This window comes from Anomaloglossus baeobatrachus, chromosome 1 (genome assembly GCF_048569485.1).
Source record: "Anomaloglossus baeobatrachus isolate aAnoBae1 chromosome 1, aAnoBae1.hap1, whole genome shotgun sequence".
In the NCBI taxonomy this organism is placed as follows: Eukaryota; Metazoa; Chordata; class Amphibia; order Anura; family Aromobatidae; genus Anomaloglossus; species Anomaloglossus baeobatrachus.
Window position 1 is genome coordinate 725,363,035 of NC_134353.1, and position 26,785 is coordinate 725,389,819.

General features: G+C 40.2%; 1 protein-coding gene across 20 annotated transcripts in view; it reads left to right on the forward strand.

Annotated features, from left to right (window-relative positions):
• Positions 1-26,785, forward strand: part of RIMBP2 (RIMS binding protein 2) — an 877,394-nt gene that overhangs the window by 491,796 nt on the left and 358,813 nt on the right. For all 20 annotated transcript variants that reach the window (XR_012725119.1, XR_012725121.1, XM_075322225.1 and 17 more), the window contains one exon: positions 9,926-10,015. Coding sequence is in view for 16 of the 20 variants with exons in the window: in XM_075322225.1 (XP_075178340.1) it covers positions 9,926-10,015 (90 nt within the window). In the remaining 4 variants the exon portion in view is untranslated. The remainder of the gene's footprint in view (positions 1-9,925; positions 10,016-26,785) is intronic.

The following is a 26,785-nucleotide window of genomic DNA, read 5'->3' on the forward strand; positions in this document are numbered from 1 at the left end:
TACAGCTATTTTATTTACATAGTCTGTTTTTTTTCACTTCATAAGTAATTAAATGAGCTTACATTATTATAAATATTAAAGCTAATTTTAATATATTTTCATGTTTTTATCATTATCTATCTGTATTCTGAAGCATCAGTCACTCTGATTTATATCCATTGTGTGGTGTACAGAGGAGATTACAAGAATTCTGCCACTGTCATCAAAATACTTCTGGACCGAACACAAATATAAAGGTCCACTTTTACATCTATGAGGTTTACATCTGGACCCAATGCTGTCTGTTCCTATTAAGTCCTGTTTTTTTTTTTTTTCTGGTAGCCTCACTGCTATGACATTTTATCTCCCCCACATTGAGGTTACAATCTGTAGAACAAAGTGAGCCACAGAATGGCGTTTAATTATTAACAGTCCTGAAAGGACATTGTAATGTCAAAAATTGCCACTGATGACACCAGAGACGTGTACAACTTTACTAATGTTTGTCTTCGGGACAGAATGGTAAGTAACATACACAAACTGTAAAACGGAAACAGCACAAGACTGGCTGGTGCTGCTGTTCTGTGTGCCAGGGTGATCAGCCTTGCCAAGTCCCTCTGTCACCGGCTCCAAAAACGAAATGATAAATAATGCTCTGAAGGCTGAGGACACCAAGCTTCTGCTCTGTCATTGTGTTTCATACAATTGTCAGAGGTGAATTACAGCTCATTTCACTTTGTCTTTCCTGGTAAACCATCGAAGTCCAAAAATATACTAAATGTATTATTAACCACTGCTGTTGTGTGGAGTAGATAGCTGGGCGTACTGTAGTTCCTAGATGTCAGACTTCTTAACTAAGATGAAGGGTAAAGCTAGATTCTTCAAATCTGTGGGTCAGACATTGAGCTTCTTTGTACATTGTCTACTGCTTTAAAATTTAGTGAATGTTTAAAGTACTTTAACATTGCTCCACTAAGCCACGTAAGAGAGGGGCAAGACACAACTATCTGCTGGCTGATCCTTAAAGATATTAGACACTACTTTAACATTGATGTCCTATCCTTAGGATAGGTCATCAACATCTGATTGGCCGGGGTCCGACAACCCGCACCCCCACTGATCAGCTGTGCTCAGTCCTGGCGACGTCAATAGGCAACCACAAATGCTCACTTACGGAGCTGCCCTATCAGATAGAGGCGGCGGCAGAGTACTGCACATCCGCCTCCTATTGATTTGAATAGGAGGTCGATGTGCAGTACCTGGCCTTGGCCGCTAGCATTTGACGGGGCAGCTCTGGAACTGATACGGGTCCGAGATCAGTTGATCAGGCTATAGAGTGTTGAACCCCGGCTGATCAGACATTGATGTCCTATCCTAAGGGTAGGACATCAGTGTTAAATTAGTGACTGACCTCTTTAAGGATCAGCCAGCAGTTGTGTCTTGCCCCTCTTTTATGTGGCTTAGTGTATCACTGTGTTCTTTAATTATTGGTTACTACAAGAACTTATCAGAGGATTGATAGATGCTACAAGTGACATTGTGCTTTTCAATGGCTTACCTTCACAGTTGGTAATAAAAGCCTAAAATACTCATCTACAAAGTATTTTTTCATGAAGCATCCTAATGTGCCTTGCTGTTATATTTTGGAATTTTGTAAATATGTATATGTTTTACAACTAGCGTTCTGTTAACCCCTGTGGTCCCCTAGAGCCGAGTCAGAGATTCCTTGGCAGAAAGCAATGCTCAGAATGGTGGGTTTAATTTCAGATCATTTGTAACTGCTTGGTATGGGTGGACACTGGACTCATCATTCAATAAGTCTGTGCCATTAAATGTGTCTTCTACCTTCATGCTGATTGTTCCTGGTTGCAGACATTGTGATGTATTTTGCCTGTATTATGAGGTGCATGTCTTCCCGCATAATAGGAATTACTGATCTATGATACCTGAGGTTTTTCAGAAAAGGGTAACATTTCCAAGGAACTCATTCAGCTGACTGTGAATCATGTACGTGCTCTCTCCATGTTTATCACGGATAGAACATGTACTCAATAAAGTTTATGGTGCTATTTATTTGTCTGTGGTTTTTTTTATCCACAAATAGTCTGTCTTTGATTGGAAGCACATATCAAAATTCCCCCTATCAAGTCTATGGGTCCATGAAAATCACTAAGATGGCAGACGTGTGCAGTTCTTGTTCTGTCCATGAATAACATTGTAATACTGGAGATAGGATTTGTTTTGCCTTTTTTTTCTTGTATCTGTGAAAATCACTTATGAAAGACTGATGGTAAAAACGAACACTGACCAAACACTGATGGCACACGGATGAAAACACTGATGAAACTCCGACCATTTTCTGCATACATGAGAAATCATGGACGTCTGAATGAGGTTCGATGCTAATGAGGAAAATAATTTATGATGTAAACATTTCCTCTGGAAAAAGGACCTTTCTCACTGCTGATATGTTTTCTAGTAAAACATGTATTCCTCATAAAGTAATTCTGGAGTAACTTTCCTTAGAATTCAACTTTGTGCCGATCATCTGTTACTCCTTCTATAATTTTATGAATATATTGACAACTGGGTGTTACAATCCCTCATCAAGAGGGAGTGTCCCTACAAAGTCTGACACTAACAGCACTGATTGGACAGTGCATTGGCGGACGTAGACAGAAAATGGCCCCTGTGCAATAACAATATATGGGCTCTTTGTATCCCAAGAACTCATAAAAGTGCAAAATTTCTCCAGCTTTAGAAATAGAAATGGGGCCCCTTACCTCATGGGCTCCTGTGCAGCCGCACTGGTTGCACCCATTATATGTCCACCCCTGTGACAGTGTCAGACTATGTTGGGACACTCCCCTAACAAGTAACACAAATTTGTCAATTTATTCATACATTTCTAGTACAGAGGAATTGTACAAACAACAACATTGTACAACAGAGGAATTGTACAAAATTGAGTGGTAATAAAAAGTGCTCCAGAACTAATATATTATGGGCAATAAAATTATTATCTAAATGTCACGCTTGATATGGAGGAATATCAGATGAAAGGCAAAAGGAGGGGTGAAGAGGGAAACCCTGTCTCTAGGGAAGGAGGAAGATTGTGACCCCCTGAGAAAACCACAGGTCCCTGGCTCCCCTGACATTCCTAGGTAGGTTCCGCACCTATACACCGATCAGGATACCTAGGCCCTGGCTGACTTTGAAATAGGCCATAGGTATTGACCAGACGGGATGACTACTAGTTAACCCTACTAAGACCTAACGAACACACAGGGAAAACAAACAGGGGAATGCAAATAGACAACTTATCTGCAAGATGATTTTGGGAGAATGACAGCAACGTACAACAACGTGTTTCCACTGTAGATTTCACCATCTATCTCTACACACATAGGTTTTTTACCCCTGAAGTCTGTACCAGTCCCTGCTACTGCAGGTTGACATGTTTTTGTCTCCCCTGAGGAACTCTCCATATTGAGAGGGAAACGCGTCGGGAGGGCGTCTCTTTTTTCCTTAATGAGGTTGCGGGGCAGACAACTTTCTAGGGTGCTGCCCTTGTCAGGGCGGAGGTTCATTCACGGGGCACGACAGGGGCTGATACTTAATAACCTGACTTCTGACCCTGGTCCTTCCAACCTGTGACTCCTTATATCTGGATTTGTGGAGAAAATTTGGGTGAGATCTATCTAATTGTCTTGCCATTTGGCAAACTTTTTATATCGCACAAGTAATGTACAAGCACTTTGTGTTTTTATTGTTAGATTAAAAGTTAAGTTTTAGTCCCTGCTATTATATTTATTGATTTAGGACTATTGGGTGTCATTTCTCTGCATTGCAGATTTTGCTTTTGTATTTCACTGTAGATTTCAAGCCAACTGTTTGCAATCTAGATAGCATAGGAGTAAACACTATCACCGGCAACCAACCAAGGGGAAATGCAGGTTTATATAGACACAGGGAGTGAGAATAAGGATTTGCAGCTGAACTGCCAAGATATCCACAGGGTCCAAAAGGGAAAGAGTTAACCCTAACAATCATAGAATTTCATTCACACCAAGGAAGAAATAATGGAATATCAAGGAGCAGTTTGTGCAGCCAAACGCAGCAACCTTCTGCAGCCGGACACCACAGGGTTGTCCAACAACAGTGACACACCTGTGACACTAATTCAGACATTATAAAGAGTCACTTCCCTACAAAAATGGTAACCTTAGGCACATACTTCAGATATATGTATACTCAAGAAAAAACTTTAGAGCCAATACAAATACTTTTTTTGCTACTAGCTTTTTTTCATATGAAAGTATGGTCAATTGAATTGCCACACCAACTTTGACAATAGTTTCATTGTGTTTTTCAAATGCAGTGTCCAACCTTTATGATTATTGCTCATTTAGATATTTGTTTATCATTCAGGGTTTTTAATTAATATTAAGTCACTAAATGCTTCCAATGACCGTAGAGTCTCATTTTCAGTATTAGTAAGAGGTCAGAGAACGATGAGCTCTTATGGAGCAATTTGCAGCTCAGCATGTAGTAAATTGATAGGTTGAGTACAAATGGAATTGGGCAGATGTCCACTCAGCAGCGTTAGAGAGAGCAGTGACTTAATCATCTAGACTGGCACACAATCTATCCAGGGTTGGCAACTCATGCTGGTAGTAAAATGATGAGTTTCCTTTGGAAAAAAAAAACAGTAATCAGGATGTACAAAGTCAACTACATTTCTTGATTATTTTTATTAGACGAGAATGTTTAAATTATTTAAGAATAACCATGATCATTAACATTTTGTAGCAAATTAATCTAAAGATATATAAAATAGATAGAATATATAATCACACAGCTTTCATCAGACAGTAAGACAGGCATCAAGATTCAGGGACTCAGCCCAACCCCAAGGGAGACATCCAATCAGTTTTGATCCATTCTCAATCATGATTTTTAACCTTATTTCTCTTTTTAGTAGGAGTAAGAAAGTTACATTGACGAGCAAAAGGATAACAATGTTTTGAACTTTTGACTTTCAAGCTCCATATTTCACCATGTACTACAGTTTTGAGTGAGACTACCTTCATTTTATAGACAACCATCTTGGCTATCTCATACATAAATTTGATTTGCAATTATTTAGCATATGATTTGTCATTTCACTCTATTGTTAGTTACTGTTTTGCTCCTGGTTTTTGAAAAATATTTTTCCTTCTGTATACTACAAATTACAACCTGTTCTTACATTCCCTAATAGCTCAGTGTGTCATTAGGTTGATTCCCAAGTGAAAGGTCACTGGTTTGAGGAGCAGCCATGAAGAATATTTCCCAAGAAAAGATAAACGGCATCATCCAGCTCATCAATAGAGGTCTTTTGGCTAAGAAAATTGCCAAACTTCATCATGTGAGTGCCATGACAGTTGAAAGAATACAATATGAAGTCCATCTATCCATTCACAAACCAAGAGGTGGACGTCCAAGCAAAATATCAGAGTCAACAAGTCTGCGAATCACAAGATCCATCAGTTCTGGTGCAACAAACATGGCAGTGGAGTAGCTTGCATGTTTTGTAATAGTGAGATCACAGATGTCCATGCAAGCACCGTGCGACACATGTTACACAAGTCTGGAATGATGGCCCGAAAAAAGGTGAAGAAGCCTCAACTTCAATATCGTCATAAGAAGCATCAGCTTGAGATTGCAAAAAATTATGAAAAGTGACAGTAGAAGGTTAGAAATGGGTGATTTGGAGTGATGATACGAAAGTCAATAAACTAGACTCTGATGTATGTAAATGGGTCTGTAGGAAACCATGCAAATTGGGCTAATGGATTGATAAATTGAAGGAACTGTCAAGTTTGGTGGAGGAAGCTTGATGATAAGGGGTTGTTTCACAGCCAAAGGTGTTGGATGCTTGACTAGGATTGATGGTAGTATCAATGCTGAGCTATATGTAAATATCCTACAAGATGCATTGCTTTGTACACTCAAGTATTATGGAAATGAAAAGAACAACATAGTGTTCCAGCAGGACAACGACCTGAAGCATTGGTAAAGAAATGGTTCAATGACAATGAAGTATAGGTGTTGAATTGGCCCCCACAGTCCCCAGACCTCATGCCAATTGAACACTTGTGGATAGAGTTGAAGTAAAGCTGTATACATACCACAGTGTGTTGCCTAGTATGAACCAACATTGGGAAAATGTAGAAGAGACCTGGGATCAGATTTCAGTTGAGACATGCTTGAATCTGAATGAGAGCATGCCCAGAAGGCCTCCTGCAGTGTTGACAGTCAAAGATGGATTTACAAAATACTAACAAATTAATATAAATTTAACTTTTGATTATTAGGAGCAAAACAGTAACAATGCAGTGAAATGACAAGAATCTGCATAACTAATCATATGCTAAATAGTGGCACGTCAACTTTATGTATGAGATAGCCAATATGATTGTCTATAAAATAAAGTCAGTCTAACTCTCAAAGCTGTAGTGGATAGTAAAAAATTCAAAATATTGTAAGTTTGTAACCCTTTTGCTTATCAGTGTACAGTGGAACCTCGCTTAACGAGTAACCCACTTAACGAGAATTTCGCTTAACAAGCAAAGCTTTCTGTAAATTTGTAACCCGGTTTATGAGAAAGCTTTGCTGTACGAGCAAAATCCTCACCACACACACTTCCGATTCCGTACATCCACCGCGCTCTGACCTGCACTTGCAGTCCACACAAACACACACAAGCACGCACAAACACACACAAACACACACGTACGAACACACATACAGTATTATGCTCACCTTACCTTCCGTTCCACCGCTGGCCTCCTGGTTCTTGTAGTCCGCCAGCTCATTGCGACGTCCTCGCGGCGAACTACAAGACCCAGGAGGCCGGCGATGGAACAGAAGGTAAGGTGAGCATAATATGTGTACATTCCATTCCATCGCCGGCCTCCTGAGTCCTGAAGTTCGCCACTCCACTCCAGGCTGTGCATCAGCAACCATAGCGACGAAGCAAGAAGTTCCCGTGTCAGACGCTACTCAAAGGCAGCGCGCTGGCCAATCAGAGGCAAGCGGCTCCTGCCTTTGACATCAGCGCACTGGGAGCGGAAGTTCCTCCCTCGTCATTATGGTAACTCGATACACAGCCCGTGCCGGAGAACAGCAATTCCCAGGAGTGTGTTTGTCTGTGTTTGTGTGTTTTGTGTGTGTTTGTGTGTGTTTGTACATGTTTGTGTGTGTTTGTGCATGTGTGGAATGACACAATAGGGGACCTGAATGGGCCATTTAACAAGTTATGGAACGAATTGTCTGCATTGCAATGATTTCCTATGGGAAATCTTGCTTTGCTGAACGAGTAACTTGGTTAACAAGCACAGTCCCAGAACGGATTGTTCTCGTTAACCAAGGTTCCACTGTATATCAATTATTAATATGAGTGATAGCCAACTTCTTCAGCTGCTGCAGGAAAGTTTTTGATTGACCAAGACATTTTATACCAACATTAATAATCACTATATACCATTAAATTTGGGGTGATCTGTAACTTTGTCAATATGAAGTATATTATGGCTATTTTATTATTGCACTGTTATTATTAGCCACTATATGACACTGTTATTAGCTACTACTATATGGTAGTAATATTATGGCAGTTAATAAAAGCTACTATATAATAGCACCAAATAAATACCAATAAAGAAACCAGAGTAAATAGCCAAAATAAAATGAATAGTTTTATTGAGGAAATTTCAAAAGTTAAAATTATATTTTAGAGACATTTTACAGACAAAAAAAATGAGGGGGATTTTTGCCAGTGAACAGTCCTTCCATTAACCACTTCACTTTATACACGTGTGCATCACATAGACAATACAGATAGTGTACTCAAATATTCAAAAGAAAAACAAAAGATGAACACATCCTATAAGGATTGGAAGTATTGTCAAAGAACCACAAATGTTTACTTCATTTATATTTTTCCAAAATGTGCAAGAGTAGTAATTCATTAATTCAAAAAAGGCCAAAATAAAATGCTGAAAGCAAGAGGACCTTATAGAGAAATATTGCACAACCCAAAAGCAAGGGAAAAGAGGAAAAAAAGGCAATGGTATAGCTTATTATAAATAAAGCCCCAAAGCAAAGGATACAAAAATATTGCACTCTCCCATAGATGTAAACATAATTACAAGCAGGTACATGTTGTAAAAAAATATATTACCAATAATGGCATAAATATAATAGACAGAAAAAATCAAAACCAAAAATTTGCACTCACTTACCCATAAAAAGGGATACAAATGCCCAAAGGGGAATAAGGATATATAGGAGGGCAGTGAGACTACAAATGTTAGGAATAAATAATGCTGTCTAAAAAATAGTACAAGCCATGATATACAGGAGGATACCAGCCAGAGAAGTGAATAAAGAGAGGAGAATGGATACACAGACAGCCAAATAGGAGCAAGTGCCTGGCTGCCAAATATCGTGCTGGGAGTGGATGGAAGGAGGAAAATACCCTGACGGACGTTTTGCCTAGGGCTTCTTCGTGAGGGTTATAATAGCACCATGTTTCCCCAACAATAAAATGGGGCACTTATCTTATTTTTTGCTTTGAAAGAGGGATTAGGGATTATTTTCAGGAGATGTCTTATTTTTTTTCCATGAACAATAATCAACATTTATTCTTGAACATTTAGTCAATAATAATTATATATTATATAATATATAATATAATAATTCTTATAATCTTGTTATCACACACACACACACACACACACACACACACACACACACACACACTGCACATACACATGATTATACACACACAAAGGTATATAAACACACTGCTCTTACAGTACATACCAGCCTGTCTTCTCTTCAGTTACTCCAGAATTCTGCAGTTAAAGGACCTTTGGTGACATTATGGTCGCATGACCGTGATGTTATTAAAGGTCCTTAAGCAGTCTGAAACTCAGAATGGAAGCGCTGGCTGGTGGCCCCTGAGAGGCAACTGGCCATTTACCCTAACACTGAACTTGACTGTAACTATGGCTTATTTTTGTAGGTTCCTTAGGACCCTTTGAGGGCTGATTTGCCTTTTGGTAACACTGATGATACCAGCTCAGAACATTGAGGACAACAGCACCTTGCATGTATGAATATAGCTGCTTGAGATGTCTCTTCTCTCTTCCTAAGCAAGGAGACCGTAAATATTACGTGTCCTGACCATACTTTTACATCATATTCCCCTATCAAGAGCCCTCTACATCTTCTTCAAGCTTCTAACTATGGAATCCACCTGAGTGCCATTTCTCTGATTTTGCACACAGACTCTCCAGATAAGCACCTTGATAAAGGCCCAAAAAGGCTGAAATGTTGGTCTCTGGACATTTGTATTCTTTTTTACACATTTTTTTCTGCTTGAAAAATAAAAAGTGGACTTATATTGCAAATATTATTCTTTGGACTCCTATTATTTCACCTATGGTGTGCCGAAAATAATCTAAATTTATTTGACTTCTTTTTTTCAAGCACCCAAATTTTTCGAGTGAGCAGACATTACTCTGTAATTTTATATTTGGAGCATGGTTCCTATTTTAAGCATACTCAAAATCATGTCTAGGCTTATTTTTTGGGAAACACAGGGGGCTGGGGGGTTCTATGTCGCTATTTTTGGACGCTGAAGACCAGGACATTGAATATTATAGAGGTCCGAGTAAAAAAATGTCATGTATCTGACTTTCTACACTATTCTCTGCAAAACATGTCTTACTCTGAGGGCTTACTATAAAACTGTCTTTATCATAAAACTGTCGAGTCATTTCTCCATACTCACAAGTTCTTTCTATGCTGAAGGTGAAACTGCCTGACAAATGTGTAATTCACAAAAGTCTATATTTTCCCTTCATTAAGTTACTTTTTTATATTTTTTATCTAGGAAAATGAACTAAAAGATGCAGTTCAAGACAAGGGTCGCCTAAGTCTTCAATATGCCAGCTTATCCCACAGGGCCTTGCAGTATGACCAGGTAAAGTTATTTTTCATTAATTGCACACAATTCTTATTTATTCACGGACTATGCTGTAATATTCTGATATGAGTGATTCCAAATTCTGTAACTCACATAGCACCATCATTAATAAAGAGGTGGCTTCAGTACATGTGCGGGTCTTTCCATTCGCTTCTATGATGTTATAAAAACGTTGTGCTTATAAGAAAGTATATTCATAAATGCAGTGTCTTTTTGTATGTGAAAAAAATGGAATAAAGATGTTTTGAATCAAAGCTGATAATTATTACATAGTTACTTAGGTTGAAAAAAGACCTAGGTCCATCTAGTTCAACCTTACTCCACAAGTCCATAATTATGGACTACTTAAATTGATATCAGGTCAAAAAAGTCAAGTTTTTACTATTATTTTATTCCATATTTTGTTTACAACACCTACATATTTCCTGAGATATGATAATTATATTTAGGGTTAGCTTTTACAGTTTTTACTCGTAGCTGTTGCTCTCAGTATCATGTATTTAGGGGCTTTGCATAATTACCCTGTGAGACACACCCTTGGTACAGACCATGAAAATGAGAACTAAAAAAGCTAATGTCTCTAAATCTATATGGAGGATTAAAAAAAATGGAAGACTCAGAGGAGTCGGGGAAATAAAATAAAAGCAACATCTGTCCACTTTTGATCTAGTGATAGCATCACTTTAACCCCTTTATGACTTAGGATGTACCTACACGTCCTAGGCAGTATCTGTCCCCTTAGGGTATGTGCGCACGTTGCTTTTTACCTGCTTTTTACCTGCTTTTTTGCTGCTTTTTCTTCTGCGCTGTTTAATGCCAAAATGGATGTGCTCTTCTGTTCAAGCAAAGTCTATGGGAATTTGGGTTTCTTGTTCACACTATGTTGTTCAAAATGCTGCCTTTTTGTGGCAGAACTTTGGTCAAAAACTCAGCTTTGCAGTGCAAAACCCAAATGGCAAAAACAATTGACATGTTGCTTCTTTGAAAAGCTGAGTTTTTGACCAAAGTTCTGCCACAAAAAGGCAGCATTTTGAACAACATAGTGTGAACAAGAAACCCAAATTCCCATAGACTTTGCTTGAATAGAAGAACACATCCATTTTGGCATTAAACAGCGCAGAAGAAAAAGCAGTAAAAAAGCAGGTAAAAAGCAGGTAAAAAGCAACGTGCGCACATACCCTTAAAGGCGGGCTCCCGTGGCAAGCCTGCATTATTCCCCGCACATATCTGCTGATCACGTGCAGCTAACAGGCATGGGTGAATCAGAGATCTACCCACGCCTGATAACTAGGTAGATTGCACTATTAAACTCTGACAGCGCAATATAACGCGCCCCAGCGGGGATCACGCCATTCACTGACGACATCGCGATCACTGACATGATCATGGGGTGCCGATGGGTTATGACAGCATGGTATCAGGTGATGATGACCCCTGTCGCTGTTATGACTCACTTCATGTGAATGCTGCCACAGTGCCAGCATTCACAGAACAGCATTTATGCTGTTCAGAGCAGTGCTGACGCATCACTCTGAACAGCAGAAGCAGTTGATTAGTGCAGGCTTCAACTAGTAAAATAAATTAAAAAATGTAAAAAAAATGTTTTTAAAAATATGAAAAAATAAAAAAACTAAAAGTTCAACTCACCCCCCTTTTGCCCCATAAAATAAAACAATTAACAAAGAATACATATATTTGGTACCACCACACTTAGAAATGAACAATCTATCAAAATATAATATCAATTAATGTGACGGGTAAGGAGATAAAAAAAAATAAAAAATCCAGTATTACGTTTTTTGATTGCCACAACATTGCATTAAAATGCAATGACAGATGATCAAAACTTTACATCTACCCAAAAATTATATAATTAAAAGCTTCAACTCAAGACACAAAAAATTAGCCATCACACAGCCTCAGATCCTGAAAAAAGAGAACGCTACGGGTCTCAGAAAATGGCGACAAAAGCGCAATTCTTTCTTTTGATCAATTTTTCAATTTTCTTTACAACTTCGATAAAAGTAAAACTATACGTGATTGTTATCTACTTAATTGTACAACACAAAACTGCAGCGTGTGGACATAGACTAAAGCGGGCTTTACACGCTACGATATCGTTAATGAATTATCGTCGGGGTCACGGTGTTAGTGACGCACATCCGGCATCATTAACGATATTGCAGCGTGTGACACTTATGAGTGACCTTAAACGATCGCAAAAGCAGTCAAAATCGTTTGCCGCGGAGAGGTCTTCCTGAAACAAAAAAAAACGTTTTCTGCTTATTAGCGATGTTGTTCGTCATTCCTGCGGCAGCACACATCGCTGTGTGTGACACCGCAGGAGCGAGGAACATCTCTTTACCTGCCTCCACCGGCTATGCGGAAGGAAGGAGGTGGGCGGGTTGTTACGTCCCGCTCATCTCCGCCCCTCCGCTTCTATTGGACACCTGCCGTGTGACGCCGCACAAACCGCCCCCTTAGAAAGGAGGAGGTTCGCCGGCCAGAGCGACGTCGCAGGGCAGGTAAGTCCGTGTGACGAGATTAAGCGAGGTTGTGCGGCATGGGCAGCGATTTGCCCGTGTCGCACAACCGACAGGGGCGAGTACTATCGCTTGCGATCTCGCTAGCGAGATCGCAGCGTGTAAAGCCCGCTTAAGACACTGCATTTTTGAAGCAGCAAAAATATGTGGCTTCAAAAGCTCAACAAAAACCCATTATGGGCACACAACTTAATTTTCACGGTTTTTACTTGATGAAAAAATAGTTGTGAGATTACAGCAGACCCAAAATATGTACCGTATTTTTCAGACTATAAGATGCACTGGACCATAAGATGCACCCTAGAGTAGGAAAATAGGAAAATAAAATGTTAAGCAAAAAATGTGGTCATGACACACTGTTATGGGGTGAGGATCTGCAGCTGACACTGTTATGGGGGTAATAACATAGAAAGAAGAAATGGCACTTCCTTGTAAGGATATCAAGAGAAATAGGGGTGCTCTTCAGGTTCCAGAGCCGTATAATGTAATTAAACAAGGCACTCCCGAACTTGAAAGTGATGCAAGTTTATTTAATGTGCATGAAAAAAAAAACGTTTTCGGTCCACTACGGACCTTCCTCAGTTGCACATTAGTGGAGTGGACTGGAGGCATAGGATGGTGTGAGGTGCGGTATCCACCGCTGCATGGGGTTGCCTCCATGCAGCGGTGGATACCGCGCCTCATGCCATCCTATGCCTCCAGTCCACTCCACTAATGTGCAACTGAGGAAGGTCCGTAGTGGACCGAAAACGTTTTTTTCATGCACATTAAATAAACTTGCATCACTTTCAAGTTTGGGAGTGCCTTGTTTAATTACATTGTTATGGGGGTAATGTCCCCAAATTCTCTACTAGGGTACCCCATCCTGGTAATGATACTCATGCATTGTATATTATCTCCATCCTTGTATATACAGTATGTCCCCCATCCTGGTATAGCCCTCATCCAGGTATATGGCCCGCATCCTGTGGCACACATAAAAATATAAACATTTATACTCGCCTTTCCTCACTCCACGCAGCATCGCTCATCTTCCTGTCTGTGCCAGCAGCAGCGCCGCTGACCTGTGTGGAACCGTGTGCACAGTGATAACGTCATCACTGTGCTCATCGCTCTCCACACACATCAGCGGGCACAGGCAGACAGGAGGTCATCTCGATGCTGCAGGGAATGGTGACCGAGGAGTATACTTATTCACTGCCCCCGTGCTGATGATGATACGTCGGGGGCAGTGAATATAGCCACACATGTTCACTTGAGGTTGTAGGAGCCTGAGATGATCACGTGGGCCGGCTGTTTAGTATGCGCGAACCCCCCCACCCATCATCCCGCCCACCTCTCAGCGCCGACTTCAGGGCTGAGAGATGACGGACGTCGGGATGCAATGCATATGAAATGAGGCTAATGAGCGGGCCCACGTGGTCACGGTAGGCACTGCTACAGTCTGCTCCTGCCTCTGATGACTCACTCCACCACCCCTAACCCGCAGCCATCAGAATATAAGACGCACCCCCCATTTTCCCCAAAAAAGTTTGGGGGAAAAAGTGTGTCTTATAGTTCGAAAAATTCGTAGGTTAGATGCAACATTTTGTTATTTTGTTATTTTGAACAATGGGATATCTTCCATGACTATGCTACATCCAAACAGTAAGAACCAGCAAGAAACAGCATTGTATAATAGATATATACAGTGCCTACAAGTAGTATTCAACCCCCTGCAGATTTAGCAGGTTTGATAAGATGGAAATAAGTTAGAGCCTGCAAACTTCAAACAAGAGCAGGATTTATTAACAGATGCATAAATCTTACAAACCAACAAGTTATGTTGCTCAGTTAAATTTTAATACATTTTCAACATAAAAGTGTGGGTCAATTATTATTAAACCCCTAGGTTTAATATTTTGTGGAATAACCCTTGTTTGCAATTACAGCTAATAATCGTCTTTTATAAGACCTGATCAGGCCGGCACAGGTCCTTGGAGTTATCTTGGCCCACTCCTCCATGCAGATCTTCTCCAAGTTATCTAGGTTATTTGGGTGTCTCATGTGGACTTTAATCTTGAGCTCCTTCCACAAGTTTTCAATTGGATTAAGGTCAGGAGACTGACTAGGCCACAGCAACACCTTGATTTTTTCCCTCTTGAACCAGGCCTTGGTTTTCTTGGCTGTGTGCTTTGGGTCATTGTCTTGTTGGAAGATGAAATGATGACCCATCTTAAGATCCTTGATGGAGGAGTGGAGGTTCTTGGCCAGAATCTCCAGGTAGGCCGTGCTATCCATCTTCCCATGGATGCGGACCAGATGGCCAGGCCCCTTGGCTGAGAAACAGCCCCACAGCATGATGCTGCCACCACCATGCTTGACTGTAGGGATGGTATTCTTGGGGTCGTATGCAGTGCCATCCAGTCTCCAAACGTCACGTGTGTGGTTGGCACCAAAGATCTCGATCTTGGTCTCATCAGACCAGAGAACCTTGAACTAGTCTGTCTCAGAGTCCTCCAAGTGATCATGAGCAAACTGTAGATGAGCCTTGACATGATGCTTTGAAAGTAAAGGTACCTTACGGGCTCGTCTGGAATGGAGACCATTGCGGTGGAGTACGTTACTTATGGTATTGACAGAAACCAATGTCCCCACTGCCATGAGATCTTCCCGGAGCTCCTTCCTTGTTGTCCTTGGGTTAACCTTGACTCTTCGGACAAGCCTGGCCGCGGCACGGGTGGAAACTTTCAAAGGCTGTCCAGGCCGTGGAAGGCTAACAGTAGTTCCATAAGCCTTCCACTTCCGGATGATGCTCCCAACAGTGGAGACAGGTAGGCCCAACTCCTTGGAAAGGGTTTTGTACCCCTTGCCAGCCTTGTGACCCTCCATTGTCTTGTCTCTGATGGCCTTGGAATGCTCCTTTGTCTTTCCCATGTTGACCAAGTATGAGTGCTCTTCACAAGTTTGGGGAGGGTCTTAATTAGTCAGAAAAGGCTGGAAAAAGAGATAATCCAAACATGTGAAGCTCATTGTTCTTTGTGCCTGAAATACTTCTTAATACTTTAGGGGAACCAAACAGAATTCTGGTGGTTTGAGGGGTTGAATAATAAATGACCCTCTGAATAAACTTTTCACAATTTAAAAAAAAAAAAAAAAAAAAGAAATAACATTCTTTTTTGCTGCAGTGCATTTCACACTTCTAGGCTAATCTACAGTCCAAATGTCACAATGCCAAGTTAATTCCGAATGTGTAAACCTGCTAAATCTGCAGGGGGTTGAATACTACTTGTAGGCACTGTATATATTACTGGTAATACCATCATTTTCTTATGCTCCACATGGCAAACAAAGGACCTTTAATTACAATCAAATACATAAATATTTCATAGCATGAGAAGGTCACTTCAAGAAAAGATACCAAACACACCACTGACATCTTATTGCTACAGGTATTGTAAATTGAGGCAGAAAAAACATAGGGGCCTATTCATCAAAGCTTCAAACATAAGTGTCTTTAATGCTTTGAAAAGTTACAGAATTTTTTGACAATGCAGACTTGCGCAAAAGGTTGCGCTTTTTACTTTTTCACACCATTTTGGGTCATATCCGCTAAAATAGGCAGAGCTGGGGAGGAGCCGGGGCAGATACTGGTGTTTTTCTAAGCCAGAAGTATTACTTTTGTTCTGCATTGAGGCGAATGCCTCTTAGGTGCTGAATTCGGTAAGTGGTGTGCACCTCTTATTTAATTCAGCGCCAACACCATTGACTAAGGGCTGGTTCACATGTTGCATTTTTGCCGTCTTTTGCTGTGCATTTTTGCTACTAAAAAAATACAGAATTTTACACTCTTAGTAACGTGAGCGAGATTTCTGAAATCTCTTGCCCATGCTGCTTATTATTTTTCCTTGCAGATTACAACTTTCAAAGTGAATTTTTAAAATCTGCAGCATTTCAATTCTTTCAGTGGCTTCTACCGATTCAGATGAGTGGGAAGAAAAACAGAAGAAGATTTAATAACAAAATCATCAAAAACTACTGTATTGTACTCAGCCTTTTTCCTGCCACCACTCTATTATTTGCTGAATATTTTTCTGCTACAAAAAGCAAACGTGCCCTTACCTTTATGTTGTGTATCTGTTACTGGTGACATCAGCATTTTTATTTGTATGGTTTTCATGAATGCTGATGCGGACCTGCACCGGAATACTTTCATTCCAGTCTGATGGAGTCTCACACAAGATGGTGGCAATCTTTTGTCACCTTTGTACCCTTACTTTGCAGCTAAAATATGTGTACGACGCTTGTATCATGTGCGACGCTTGTATCAAGTACGACGCTTGTATTTAGTTTACTTATTAAATATAGTTTTTAATGCCTTAGGGAAAAAGCCATTTTTGATTATCCTGACCAAGTATTGTATTTTACATTGATGTAACTGTATGAGTGCTTGTTTTGCTGTATGAGATTTGGGTTTTAATGGCACCATTTTTGAGTACATTTGTTGATTAAATAGGTTGTCTGAACAAAATAAAAATTTTGCTGGTGGCTACAACGTGTTTACCCGAAAATAAGCCCTAGTAGGATTGTTGGGGCTTTTTTTTTTAGTATGCTTAAAATATAAGCCCTACTCCAAAAATAACCCCTAGTTGTGGTTCCATTAGGAAGTGTCCAGAACCTGAAAAAGTTAAAGAATACAGCATGACTCTTCATCAAAGAAAGCAGACATCCCCAAAATAAAGCAGACATCCCTAAAAGAAAGCAGACACCTCCAAAAGAAAGTAGAGAATTTATGAAGTACATTTCCAACATTAAGCATAAGGGGTTTAATGTACTGAAGATCTTTCCGATGGTGATTTAGTCGTATTCTAATCTATACTGCAAGGCGATGTCACGAATGCTATGTGATAGCGGGGAACCAGGGCTTCTAAGCTGACCCTAGAGCTAGAGCACCCTATACTATTCCCAATCTCAGGAATACTCCTAATGGTGTTGATGCCCGAGTCTCGTTCCTGGCCCTGCTCCTGACCAGTCCTAATGTGATTTCCCCATCTCCTTCACCTCAGGGAGGGACAGAACAGGCGTGTGTAGAAACCCGCAGAAAACGACAGACAAGGGAAAACCAAAACTCTCACACAGAACACACACACACAAAGGCAAAGACAAGAGCAGGAAGGAAGAATAAAACAACCGGGGGGAAACTCCATAACTGCTCAAAGTCATAAGCACAACTTAGCACAATATTCACCAGAGAGTCTGAGACATCACACCTCACAGACCAACATAGAATAAACTATAGCTGGCATGGGTAGAAGGCTTACACTAGCATAAATAGGAGAGGAGTAGATGTGATAGATCTCCCCACAACATGTGCTTAAAGGGTCAAGCAGACGAGCAGAGATTAAACTTTTGCTAGCCTGCCTATGAATCAGCACACAGCAGGCCAACGCCTGAGTCTGCCTGTGTTGATCCAAGACACCAGAGAAACCATCAGGTGGAGTGTCAGAATCTGCAGTCTGAACAGAGTACAATGCTGCCATGACAGTCAGTGACGTTTGTGCAAAACTTCATTTTTTTACATCCATTTGATAGTGGAATAGATGAATGGTACAGAGGTGTATGCAATGTTTTATTAGAGGGAAAATATTAGTTGTGTTTTTACAAGAAAAATATTAGATAAACAAATAATTTTTTTATTTCATGTTTTTTTTTACTTTATTTTTACTTTATTTACTTATATTTACTTTATTTTTACTTTACATGATAGTAATTATAAGGCATGTAAACCTGTGATTTATCAGAGTAACTCATCCTGTTTGATAAATTTGGGGATCTTTACAATACCTAGTAAGGTTGGTGTATAATTTTGGTGCAAGGTATCGTCATTTAGGTCTCTCCCCATCTCTGGTCTTAAACTCAGAACAAGGCATAAAAGACAGTTATTTGGCACAAATTAAATGATATTTGTAGCTCCTCTAACGCAGTAAAGCAATCCATTGGACATAATTTATCAACACTGTCTAAAAGAAAAATTGCCTTTGTTCCCCATAGTAACCAATCAAAGCTCAGCTCTCATTTTTCAAGAGCAGAATATAAAATGAAAGATGCGCTGCAACTGGTTGCTATGGGGAGCAAAGAGTTTTTCTGTAAGACTGTTTTGATAAATCGGCCCCATTTGTTTTTCTCCGTTCTGACATATTTGATTTATACAAACGTTCACGTCATTAGACCCCTGAAGAGAATGGAAACAAATACACTCACATGGAGAAACATAAACCCATACTTGTGCCATGTAATATATTTCTATTAGCAAGAGCCACAGTCACGTGTTATCGTAAAACAAGTTTTCGTTCATATTGTTCCCTCGATAGCCTCGTCTGTTTCTGTGTACGGCTACGTTCCCATGATGAGCTTTTGCTGAGTTTTGATGTTGAATTTCTGCACATATTATGTAAATGAGGTTACTTGCATGTTGTCATTGCGTTTTTTAGCATGTGTTTTGTCTCTTTTTGGTATATTATGCTTCCAATAAAGCTGCTTTTTTTTACACTTCTTGGTATTGGCTTTAGCAAAACTTTATTGATATATTTAGGTGCCGGTTACATGCGTTTCCGCAGCAAAAGAACTACTAAAACACGTGCATTTTTTACCAGCAGATTTTCCACATTTAAGGCAAATCTGGGGGGAAAATCAGCACATAAACTCAGCGTACCCACAAGAAAAGTTGACGTGTTGAGGATTTGAAAGATGGCTTGCAGGTCAGATTACGATGGGTAGAAAAGCAGCACAGTGGTCAGGAGAGTTCTATAAATCCCATCCACTGTGCTGGAGCTGTAAAACACTGCATTTTTGAGGCACACTGTTAGGCCCCTTTCACACATCAGTGAAAAACACACATGTTTTTTACTGACGTGTTAAAGACGCATATGGCCCTCCGTGATTTTGACACACGTGTGTTCTCTGTGTGCTATTCATGATAGCACACAGAGATCAGGCATTTATACTCGCCTGTCCACGCTCCTGCTGTCCATTGTATTGATGTCTCTGGCTCTCCTGTCTCCGGCCGCTGCTCTCTCACCGCTGCTGTTACTTTTGGGTTGTGGTGCAGTGAATATTCATGAGCATAATTATCTGCCCTAGAAGCAGGAGACAGCAGTTGCCGGAGACAGCATCGCTGGAGACAGGTAAGTATAAAAATAATTTTATTTCAAACAGATGTGTTTTTTCTGGTACGTGTTACACAGATCGCACCACTGTATGGTCCATGTGACAAAAGTGATGCTAGAGAAACAGACTTTTCTCATGTGGAGCACACAGAAATGCATGTCCTCCGCACGGAAACACGGTCAGTGAGAAATCACTGATATGTGCACAGACTCATTGAGTTTAATGGGTCTGCGTATATCAGTGATTCTCGTACGTATAAAAACAGTAACATACGTACCAGAATCACTGACATGTGAAGGGGGCCTTAAAAACTCACCAAAGCTCATTGTGGGAAAGTAGCCTTTGTAATATATCTTATCAAACAAATTTGCCTCTTTCTCTGCCAGACATTCTGAGGTAAAATCTGTATTCAGTGAAGACTTTCCCATTACTGAGGTAGAAGATGGCAGTTGGTGCTGATAAAATTCTATGTAGATAGAAAAGAAAGCAGGGGGAGCTGTGCCTCTAGTTCCTCCCTCTGTCTATACTGCCTCTAGCTCCTCCCTCTGCTTCTATCTCTTCTATCTGCCTCTAGCTCCTCCCTCTCGCTGCTTCCTCTGCCTCTAGCTCTTCCTTCTGCCTCTAGCTTCTCCCTCTTCATCTAGCTCCTCCCTCTAGCTGCTCCCTTTGCCTCTAGGTCTTCCTTCTGCCTATAGCTCCTCCTTCTTCCTCCTTCCTCTGTCTCTAGCTCCCCCTTCTGCCTCAAGCTTCTCCCTTTGCCTCTATCTCGTCCCTCTGCATCTAGCTCCTCCCTCTGTCTATAGCTCCTCCCTCCTCCAAGTGTCATAGAGTCTTATCAGCACCAACTACCGTCTCCTATCTCAGTAATAAGAAAGTCCTCACTGAATACAGATTTAACCTCAGAATTGAGAATTTTAATAATGACTGATAAATTCTAGCAGAGAAAGAAGCAAATTTGTCTGATATGATATACTAAAAAGTGGCTTATTTTCATTTGAGCTATTGATTTATGAAATAAAAATTAAAACAATGATTTTGCTTTAAAGTAAACACTTACTAGTAACCCTGCTATTAGGACAATGAGGGAACATGTCTTACATAGACTTTCCCTTTTTCTAAAAGATTATTGTATATTGGTAGAAATATATACATTATATATAGCCAAAAAAGAAGTGTACAACAATGAAGTCACCTGCATGTCACTTGCTAATTATTTTTATTGTTTTTAATTAAAGAGAACCTATCAACAGTTTGGGGCTGCCTTTTTATTTTATAGCAATGGTCATCCTAAGCCTGGAGATTTTTCTAAATATCATCTGTTAACAAAAGTGTTTATGATTCCACTTTCTAGCAAAAGCCATGTCAAAACCTTCGAATTGTGGGATGCAAAAATACCTCTTCGGCCGCTCTAGGGAAGGCGCAAGTTCACGTCAGTTCACGCTCTTTGATCTAACGGAATGCTTCCGCGTACTTTACTAATCTGTTACCGAAGAGATCGCTCCAATGATATTTCTATTTGGCAACAGCTTAGTAAAGTACGCGGTAGAGCTATATTAGTGAAAGAGTGAGGTCTGCATACTGGCTTGTCACAAGTTCATGTAGTGATATATGAATTCCCTATTGATTATATTGATGGCCAAACCAAACAATACAAGCACTTTGACCATGTACCATTTGTGCTGCCCCTTTTTCCTCATAGATTTTAAGCTTGCGAGCAGCACCATCACTCCTCCTAGCATGTCCCCTCTGAAATGTAAAGCACTGTGGAATATGTTGGTTCTATAGAAATAAAAATTATTATTGTTCTTTAATCTCAAGAACAGCTGTTAAGGGCTGTAGGATCCCACTCCACATGCTGGGATCACACATCACATAGCAGAAGTCTGGACCTTTTGGAGAACCTTCTGAGCATCTTTGTTAACAGATCGTATTTGGAAAAATGAAGATGTCCATTCATTTATTAAATAATATGGGCATCCCCAGACTGGTGATAGTGACTGGCACTTTTCAAAAAGTTCTGTGCATTACTTACCCTGCCTGGGTCCAGTGCCTTGTCTCCATCACTTTTCTTGGTGTCTGTTGTTGACGGCATGTAGACAGCATGAGCCACTGAGCTCACTAATCGGCTACCACGACCACCATGCTCCAGACAACATGGTGGAACCGGTTGGGGTTATTAAAGCAAAGTTGCCTGTTTTTCAAGATTATTATTATTACTAACAGAACTTATAGGAAACACTTTTGTGAATGGGGACAACCCATTTTAGGGTATGTTCTTACTGACTGCTTACTGAAAAGTATTTTTTTTTTTTCGCAAAAGAAATAGTCTATTCTCCCTCAAAGGGGCTTTTTATGAAGGTAGTTTTGATAATTCTGTACAAGAGCAAATTAGGAAGGACTATAACACTCAGTCCTATGACAGGAGCTGTGTGCAGATCACTTTATTCCTATTACAAATAAGAAAGCCGCGGAGACACCATCACGTGTTTCTCAACGCTGGCAGGAAACTAGCCAGGTCTTTCACCGGGAAGGAACAACCACGGGAAGGGCAGTCTCCAGTCAAGGAGACCACCTATACCAAACATGGTATCCATCCACAGACAGCCGTTTCGGGGTATTTGCCCCTCATCAGTGTGGAGTAGGAATCTGGCTAGTGGGGGCAATGCCTAGTATAAGACTACTTAAGCAAGCATTGTTGACCTTAGGGAGATCAACATATCCACTGCGGAGACACCATCACGTGTTTCTCAACGCAGTGATTCTAGAGCATTGCCCCCTGGGAAGTATACAAATAAGAAAGCCGCGGAGACACCATCACGTGTTTCTCAACACTGGCAGGAAAATAGCCAGGTCTTTCACCGGGAAGGAACAACCACGGGAAGGGCAGTCTCCGGTCAAGGAGACCACCTATACCAAACATGGTATCCATCCACAGACAGCCGTTTCGGGGTATTTGCCCCTCATCAGTGTGGAGTAGGAATCTGGCTAGTGGGGGCAATGCCTAGTATAAGACTACTTAAGCAAGCATTGTTGACCTTAGGGAGATCAACATATCCACTGCGGAGACACCATCACGTGTTTCTCAACGCAGTGATTCTAGAGCATTGCCCCCTGGGAAGTATACAAATAAGAAAGCCGCGGAGACACCATCACGTGTTTCTCAACGCTGGCAGGAAACTAGCCAGGTCTTTCACCGGGTAGGAACAACCACGGGAAGGGCAGTCTCCAGTCAAGGAGACCACCTATACCAAACATGGTATCCATCCACAGACAGCCGTTTCGGGGTATTTATTCCTATTACGAGGTATTGGAGAAAAGATGTTAGGAGACACAAATTGACCTAGGACTTAAAAAGCATCAGATTAGTAAGGTTTGTACTGTTTGACAATCACAAGTTCCTCTAAAAGTAGATTTATCGTGTATAAAAAATATCATGTTTTGCCTATTTTTATTATGAACGTAGGACAGAAATATCCCACCACCATTATTTATTTTTTTACAAAGTCTCTGTTTTATTGTTACACCATTTATAATTCCATTATGTTTTCCAGTTAGAAATTGTAGTAGTTATTTGTCATTCTTCTGTCCTTGGCTTAACTTTTATTGCGTTTCCCACAGAGTATTAAACATAAAGGACAGGTTTATCTTTCTTCATTTAAGACTGATCGTCACATGGCATCTACGAATGTCCCTAGGCTGCTAAATTTTAATGTAAAGTCATGGCTTGGCCACATAAATGTATTTAATAATGTATTCTAGAAGTACTGCGGTAGTTTCATATCTTATGAAGAAGTACAGAAAGGAGCTGTCAGAAAGGCCAGGACCTGGTGGAAATATATATATTTTCTCTTTGATAATGGTATAAAAGCTTCACCATTTTATTTTATTGTAAAGCTTCTTTGGTTTTACATTTTTGTATGTCATAATAAGATATCCCAAATGTGATGCTAAGTTTCAGTAAAGATAGATATTCCCTAAATGATCCCCATCTTTATTGCTCCATATTATACTATGCTTTTTGATTGAATAGAAGTAATGACGTAAGGTGCATCTAAGTTCCCAGTCCAGGTTAGTAGGGCTATGGTTGTTATAAAGATGGAATACATTAAGGAGAAACTAACAATTTTGCGTAGAGATAAGGCTTTTGTGAGATTGGTAAAAAGGAGTTTTTGTGAAATAATTAGGTTTTAATCAATCAGTGTTTTCCGTGATTCCAATGAAAGAACATTGAAGCTTTCTCTGTATTAATATGTGACAAGACTCTGAGCTAAGCAACAGAAGATCATCACTGCTGAATGACAATCTTAAATTGACAAGAAATGAAATTATAAAAAAATGGACATGTTGAAACTAAGAAATGAAGTGAGCAATGAAAATTCAGGGTTTACAAAACTCAGGTCAGCTAATCATTGAATTTTTAACATAATTCAATGTAGAAGCCTTCGTAAAACATTTATCATAAATATATATATATATATATATATATATATATATATATATTATTTTTTTTTCCCTTAATTTAAAATAGTTTAAAGGGCATTTCCGAACTCCATATACATTTCAGCAGTCACACTGACAGGATTCCAAACTCCATATACATTTCAGCAGTCACACTGACAGGAGTCCGAACGCTATATACATTTCAGCAGTTACACTGACAGGATTCCAAACTCCATATACATTTCAGCAGTCACACTGACAGGATTCCGAACGCTATATACATTTCAGCAGTCACACTGACAGGATTCCAAACTCCATATACATTTCAGCAGTCACACTGACAGGAGTCCGAACGCTATATACATTTCAGCAGTCACACTGACAGGATTCCAAACTCCATATACATTTCTGCAGTCACACTGACAGGATTTCGAACGCTATATATATTTCAGCAGTCACACTGACAGGATTCCAAACTCCATATACAATTCAGCAGTCACTCTGACAGGATTTTGAACGCTATATACGTTTCAGCAGTCACACTTACAGGATTCCAAACTCCATATACAATTCAGCAGTCACACTGACAGGATTTTGAACGCTATATACATTTCAGCAGTCACACTGACAGGATTTCGAATGCTATATACGTTTCAGCAGTCGCACTGACAGGATTTCAAACTCGATATACAATTCAGCAGTCACACTGACAGGATTTTGAATGCTATATACATTTCAGCAGTCATACGCACAGCATTCCGAAGGCTATTTACATTTCAGCAGTCACACGCACAGGATTCCGCAGTCTGCAGTCATAGATAGAGTGAATACAGAAATTTATGTTGAGTCGGGAAAACTCCTCTAACATACCAAGTATTAATATTCAGTAGCTTTACATTGGTATATCGAGAACATTTTTTTCCACATTTATGTAAGGGGAATGACATTTTCATATTTCTAGACGAACACAGTTTATGCTAAAATAAGATCTACCGAGTGGCCTAAAAATTTATACACACTGCAATAGTTATTTATGCCCGTTTTAAAATTCCAAATTGAATTATGTAATAATATATTGTCTCTAAGGATGTATGATTGCTAGATCCCCCATGACGACATGAATAGATTCCAATAAAATGCAAGCTTAACATTCGAGCAACGCAAGATCATTTTGAAGTGGTATTGGAGATTTGCGAATGCATGTGAAGTACAATAACAATGGTGAATATCAACCTCGATCCCTGTCCAATCTTGTTGCTCAAGTCTGCAGTCACTTTGTGTCTGCAGACTTGGGATTACTCATATTGCACACAGTATGCTGTCAGAATTCACCAGTGTCGGGTGCGGACGGGTGTGTGACGGCAGTTATGCGATTTGCATACTTCCAACTAGAGGTGTCATGCACATGTATGCAAATCATTCCCGACACTGGCAGTGGAAAAGCCTGACACTCTGTAGCTTCACATGTGTGAAGTAACACAGGCCTCATGCATGGAGAACTTAACACCCCTTGACCTCTACCTGTGGGGAACCCTAAAGGATGTTGTATAATGTAGAAAAACAGCTAGTTTGGCTGCTATATAGGAAGAAACTGACGTGTCAAGCACAGCAATCCCTGTGGACACTGTAGCTAAAGTTGTGTAGTAGTTTGCTGAAATCTTAAGTGTCTGGAAGTTGATGGTGACCGATTTCAGCACCTAATGGGATTGCAAAAGTCAAACATGACTAAAGGCTGCTTTACACGAGTCGATCTATTGTGCGATGCATCGTTGGGGTCACGGATTTTGTGACGCACTTCCGTCATTCGTAACGACATCTCCTCATGTGACAGCTCCTTGCGAGTCCAACCGATGCCTAATCGTTTGAGATTCGGCCATCGTGTACTCATCGTTTAATTCCATAAAATCGGTCAGTTTAGTCTTAATGAACGACACATTGCAAAGTGTGACACCGTGTAATCGGCCATCCTCGTAGTTGTTTGTGACGTCAGTAAACGTTCAGGGCGTATTTGTGGTTTTAAATAATCACGCCTAATCTAATCGGATTGGTTGTAGCAGATGCGTTTTGATTGGTTATTACTGTTATAAAATACGGAGCTGTAGTCATGATGTGTGAACATTCAGCCTTGGCGTCATGCACAGTGTTTTATAGTGCATTACTCCTAATTTTTCTTACGTTTGTTTGTTCCCTGGATTTTCCGCCCTCACTCCTTGTTATCCCTTTTTTGTGGTAAGTTGTTATATGCCAATCTTTCCTTTTTGGATCAAAATCGACATTAACCAGACCACAAACAACAAACAAGATTGATGCTAAGGACACACGAGGCAACAAAGACAGACGCAGAAGAGAAACTATATATATGGGATGTAACCAATCAACCACATTAGCAGAACTGGATTGAGCAGGTCAGAAGAATTCAGGGCGTGCAACAATCCAGACAACGTCACGGAGGGCTGTATAGTTTGCCTAATTACGCCCATACAAAAGACAGATTGACCAAAGGAAAACATGTGTGAAGCCTTTTGGACGTCCGCCATGGCCAATCAATATATCGATGAGCGCTTTGTGGTCGTTTGACAACACTCAACGTGTGACACATGGACAACTACCTATCAGCGATACAAACAAAAAAAAAAAA